The sequence below is a fragment of the Neopelma chrysocephalum genome, unplaced genomic scaffold, assembly GCF_003984885.1.
Source record: "Neopelma chrysocephalum unplaced genomic scaffold, ASM398488v2 Primary Assembly neopelma1_105, whole genome shotgun sequence".
NCBI lineage: Eukaryota > Metazoa > Chordata > Aves > Passeriformes > Pipridae > Neopelma > Neopelma chrysocephalum.
The window spans coordinates 633816-639558 of record NW_020897769.1 but is presented as its reverse complement, the minus strand read 5'-3'; the positions used below and the strand labels follow the sequence as shown (position 1 = coordinate 639558).

At 63.5% G+C, this 5743-nt stretch overlaps 1 protein-coding gene across 1 annotated transcript in view; it reads right to left on the bottom strand.

The window, feature by feature from the left end:
* Positions 1 to 4878, bottom strand: part of BCORL1 (BCL6 corepressor like 1) — a 35615-nt gene extending 30737 nt beyond the window's left edge. Inside the window, exon 1 of the mRNA XM_027696092.1 lies at positions 4733 to 4878. Within this exon, the coding sequence (XP_027551893.1) occupies positions 4733 to 4878 (146 nt within the window). The remainder of the gene's footprint in view (positions 1 to 4732) is intronic.
* Positions 4879 to 5743: the final 865 nt, after the last annotated feature.

Below are 5743 nucleotides of genomic sequence, written 5' to 3'. Positions count from 1 at the left end.
CGGCCCTGCCCGGCCACGCCGCCCCGGGCCGTGCCGGGCCCCGCGCAGCACCGCCCCGTGCCCGCTCCTCTCCCCCGGCCCCTCGCCCTGGCCCCGCCGCCCCCCTCCGCCTGGCCCCCGCGTACCGGCAGCTGGGGGGGCCGCGGGGGTCCCCGTTCCTGCGCGACCCGGAGGGGAGGGCGGGATCCAGCCCCCCCGGCTCACAGCGCGGGGGCTGCGCGGGGCCGGGCAGTACCGGCCGGTCCCGGGGCAGGGGGCGCGGTGCCGCCGCTGCCTCCCCCGTCCCCGTGCGGTGACACCGCGCTCCGGCGTGGAGCGGCCCCGGGGGCGGGCGGGGGCCGGGGGCTGCCCGGGGCCGGGCCCCACAGGGCTGCGGGGTGGGCTCAGAACGGGGCGGTGCTGCGGTCACCGCGACCCCGATCCCCCGTGGGCGCCGGGGGGCCTGGTGGGTGTCACCGTCCCGTGCCCGTGGGGTGCTGCTCGGACCCCCGTGGGCTCCATTGACGATCCCTGTGGGGTCCGTGCTGCCCTGATGCCTGCAGGACCCGTTTGCTCCCGTGGTTTGGCCCATGAGATGGTAAAAAGTCTCTTCTTGGCTCAGCGTCTTCCCTGGCCAGGGTCTCTGAGAGGTGGGCACGGGCGCCAGGGTGTGGCCACCCCCGGCTGGCACATCTGGTTGGCACCACACCCTGGTGTCACCTGCCGGGACCGTCCTCTGCAGCCTCAACCCCAGACCTTTCCAATGCCTAAGGAGAGGAAAAAACATCTTACACAGGGATCGAGCTCCAATTTTTGCCAGAAAGGTTGCAGCAGCCTGGGGCAGGAGACGGCCCCTCACCCCATTGGGGGTGTGGGGGCTTGGGGAGCAGTTTAGGGCAAGGTTTTGTGAGCAGGAGGGTGCTGAGTGTGCGGGGCATGAGATCTGGGAATTGCAGGCAGCACTCTGGGGGGTGGCAGGGTGAAACATGGGGCTGGCAGAACTGTGGGAAGGCAGAAAGCTCGAGCTATGCCGAGGAAGGCCATGAGGGAGGAAGCTCTTCCTGCAGAGGGAGAATTACTCCACTTTTCCCCGTTGTAGTGTACCTTCTCCTGCTGTTGCCTCCAGCCAGACTGCAGAGGAGATGCTCTAAGAGGTGTTTCAGGCTGGGTGATGGTCAGGAAGTGGGGCTGGCACAGCCTGTGACAGGCACATGACCCAGGTTCGTAAGGACCTGCCTTATTTGCATCCTGGTGCAATTAAAAACAGACAGTTTGAGTAACAGCCTCATTCTGCAGCTGCCTCACCCCATCCCTGCAGGAATTGCACCCAGGGATGCATGGTACTGGCTGGGAGAGCTCAGCATCCCACTATTGTGTCCTCTGACACACCACTGCTTCTGCCCTGTTTAATTAGAACCTTTGAAATCTTCAGGATGGGACAAATTGCACCAAAAGGCTTTAAAAGGTGGTGCTGAAAAATTCTGTGGCTCTCATGTTCCGGGGAAATGGGAAAGCCTGGGGGATAAGGCGCTTCCTCCATCAGGGATTGGAGTTAATCGGACACCAGTCACAGACTAACTGGAAGAAAGGCCAACAGGAATGATCTACCACAGCAAAAATATGATGAGGAACCCTCAAGGTAATTCTTCAAGGAAGTCAAGCCAGGCTACACGCCATGGGGGGAGCTGGGGGCTCCTTTACCTCCTCTCCATCCAGGGGACACGTCTCCCTGGACCCCCCAGCCATGGGCAGCCCCAGCTGCTGCCTCACCTTGGCATTTCCCCCACACCACCTGCCTGAGCAGCAAGACTCCTGCCAAACTCCACAGATCTGAGGGCACCCATGTGCCCTCCAAGTGCCCAGGGCAGCCCCTGACCTGTGTGTCCCCTGCCTGCTGTGGTCCCCTGGGCCACCAGGGCCTGAGCGCTCGGCTCTGACCTGGCCTGCAGCCGCTGTTGCTGCTGCTTTTGTCATTACTGCTCCATTTTGTGTCTCTTTTTTATTTATTTCGCCCCTTCCTTCTGTTTTTTGAGTAGGATTCACATCACTCCCTGAGCCAGAAACTGGAACACGTTGGCTAACACACCCATCTGGGCATGGCACACTCTGCTCCTGCCAGGCTGCAGTGGGGGGAGACCCTGTCCCTTCTGGGGACCGTGTTGGTGCCTGCCATCCCCAAGCAGGAGGGCTGTCAGGCCAGGGGATGCAAAAGGGCATCTCCAGATCAGCAAGGATCACAGAGCCTTCTCCTCTGGCAGGGTGGTGGCAAGGGTGGCTTGCAGCTCCTGGCACCACGAGGAGAGGGCTGAGGTGATGCCTTGTGTGCTTGCTGCCGTGTCACGTCCATGTCACCACCCTGGACATGTCAGCTTCCACTGGGAAGGTGGGGTTGTGACTGAGGAGCCAGGGGAGGGGTGTCATGTTGGGATGAACAGGGTGTCCATTGCTGGAGGTCTCTCACTGGGTTTCTTGGGACTTCTCTGAAGAAGGATCGTCCATGCTGTTCCCTCTGAAGTGGGCAGAGCTCAGCTGGGTTTGGCTGGTACAGTGACACTGGTGAGAAGTGTCACCTCCTACTACAGCCTTTATCCTCATGTGTTTCTTCAACTGTCCCTGCTCAGACAACAAACATTGGCAGCACAGGTGACAGTGCAGCCAGAAGGTGACACTTTGTCAGGGTGGCTGCCTTCTCCTCCCTGCTGGCACCCAGGGCCAGGGAATGGTGGGCAGGGAGGCCATGAGTCCTGCTGGGGATGTGACAGGCCAGGCTCCTGCCCGCTGTCCTGCTGTGCAGCCCCTCTTCCCCCTGCTCCCCAAGGAATCTGGGACTCAGGAGGGACATGGGATGGAGTCCCACCTCCTGCGTGAGAAACTGGATCTGTTATGAACTCAGAGGTTGACATTTTGAACCCGGCCGCTGGGGACAAAACAAGGCTGCTCCTGCCTCGGGAAGGGGATTTTACGGATTGAGGTTTTGGGTGGCTTACCCTTGGACCATCCATGGGTCCCCCAGGGAGCTTGGGGATGGTCTCTTTCTCCTTGCACACTCCAGGCCTCTGTACTGGCTGGAGAAGAGTGGAGAAAGCAGCATGGATAGGAGTCAGTAGGCACACGTTGCCTCTGCTGCCCTCCTCCTCCTCTGCATCCCAGGAGAAGCCCTGGGCTGGGAGGGCACCGCTGATGGGTGAGAATGCGGGATCACAGGGATAAGGCAGGCAGGAACTGTGTTGTGCCTGGGAGCTGCAGGAAGAGCTGGCAGCCAGGGCAAGGGCAAAGTGATGGAGGGAAGGAGGATGCAGTGGGTGAGCAGAGCTTAGGGTGCCAGGGGAGCCCCAAAAAGCAGGCAAGGAGGCTTGCAGGGCTGGCAGGGGTGAGAGGGGTGCCCGCAGTGAGCCCTGGCTCCACTCCAGCCCTTTTCCACGCAGCAGGAGGCTCAGGAGAGCAGCTGGCTGCGGGCAGAACTGGGCCTGCCCCTGCTCCCAGGCTGCCACGCCAGATTCCTGCTCCTTTAGTATCCGTCCCCCAGCCCTGAGCCCCCCAGGTTCGGCCTCGGCAGCCGCCTGGGGCTCCTATTTGTAACGGCAGACAAAGAGCCGGGCTCTGACCGCAGCGCTGCGTCTGGCAGCCTGTGCCTGGGGACGCTGGAAGTGCTGCCGGCAGCCCCGGCAGTGGCCGGGTTGTGTGGGACCTGTGGCCCCCCAGGAGCTGGAGGCTGAAATGGCCAGCGATGCCTAAGCCGCAGGCATCACCCCCAGGCTCCTGGCTGCAGCCCCCCACCGCTGATCCCCAGGGCTGAGGGCTGTCACGCTCCACACGGGATGTGGGAGGACCTGGCTGCTGCTGCTCTGCCAGCGGAGAAGCCCCCGTGGGGGCTCCAGGTGGCCCTGGCTCAGGACAGGACATGGGCGAGTGAAGAAGGTCGGGTTGGGAGGGGAGATTGTGCGGAGGGAACGCGGAGGGGGCTGTAGGAGGGAGGGGCGTGGGGGCTGAGCCAGCCCTGCGTTTCCCACAGGCACCGAATGGGCACGGGTGTGTCCCAGCGTGTCCCAGCGGTGCTCCCGTGCTTCTCCCTCCTGTCTCTGCAGCGGGAGCTCCGGGTTTGCCAGAGATCCGCTGTGTGTGGAACGAAAGGTGCCACCTCTGCGGTAGCTGTGCTCAGACGAAGCTGCTATTGTAACACTGGCCAGGGCACACGTACAGGCAGCTGCCTGCCAGGAGGACATCTGCCTCTGCTCACCCCCGGCTTGGCCTCAATCCTGCCCTTTGGGGACGGTCATGCCTCCTCTGGGAGGTTTTTGGTGCTGTGGCTCTGCTGGAGCTCGGCCAGGTGTCCCCCAGCTCCCAGATGCTGCTGGTTTGGGGCTGTGGTACCTGGTGTCCCCAGGTGCAGGGGTCCAGCACGGTGTCTGCTCCCCACCTGGTGTCCCTGACATCCCATCCTGGCCCCCACGTGCCACTGGGGGAGCTGCAAGGTGACAGCTGGGACAAAGTCATCACGGGGACACGGGGATTTACCCCTCTCCTCCCCAGGCTGGGGACGGGCAGGGATCCGCCACCTCCGGGAGACCCTGCATATGACAGCACAGCCCGACTGAGCGGGTCCCCACTCTGGAGAGGGACAAGGCTGGTGGTGGCTCCAGCCTCAGGACGTTCGGAGCCGCAGCTGCCGGTGTCCCAGCGCTGTCACCGAACCGATGTGAGGAGCAGTGGGTGATACCACAGGCACCCCGCAGCCACCGCGGGGCCCAACCACCCGCGTTCCCGGGAATGGCCCCGCTGCGGGGCGAGGGTCCCGGCTACAGCATCTCGGCGGAATCTCCGGCTCAGGTTGTGCCGTGCTGGATACGGCATCTCCATGGAAACCCCCGGCTCGGGCGGTGCGGGCTCGGGAGATGCCATCTCCACGGAAACCGCTGCGGCGCCCGGATGCGGCCGGGATGCGCCGGGCACCGGTACCGCGGAGGGAGAGATGGGGTGTCGGGGAGCCCTTGGTGGGGGGCGATGGAGGCTGAGAGGCCTGGGGAGCAGGGACCACTCTGTCCCCGGCACGGGACAGGAACGACAGGGAAGTTGGGGGGAGCGCTCCTGTGCCTGAAATTCCAACTGCAAACCGTCCTCCCCTGCCCTCTTCGTCCTGCACTGTCCAGGCTGAGCCTCACACCTCCGTCCGGCCTGAGGGGGCTCAGCCCCTCTCCCACCCTGGGAGTGGAGCTCAGGCCCGTTCTGGGGGGGACTGTTTCCAACCCATGGGGGCTGGAGGTATTCAGGGACCCCAGTGAACAAAGGCACAGAACCCAGGGATCCTGGGGTGCTCCATGATGGCCCCAGTGCTTGCACTCACATCCCGAGCTTGGGAAGCCAGAGGGACAAGATTTCAGCTGCAGAAACAGCCCAGATAAAATATTTTACAGGTTATTTATAGCCTGCATTAAAAAAAAAACAACAAAAAAGAAACCAAAAAACCTCAATCCCCAAAAAAACCCCAGCTACCAAAAAGCCTTTTGTTTGTTGATTTTAAATCTGCCTTTTACTCCATCCCGCTCCCACTGGCCTCCCGGGATGGCGGGTGCGGGAGCCCGGCTGCACCGGCAGCTCCCCTGCGCTGGAGCAGTGCCTGGGCTCGGGCACCGGCTCTCCCGGTGGGTCCCCGTCCCGGCGGACCCCGCGGTGGCTGTGCCGCTGCCTTGGCACGTCCCCAGCCCCCCGGCAGCGCCGCCGCCCCTGCCCCGGTGCCCAGCGGCCCGCTGTGCCAGCCGGGCTGGGC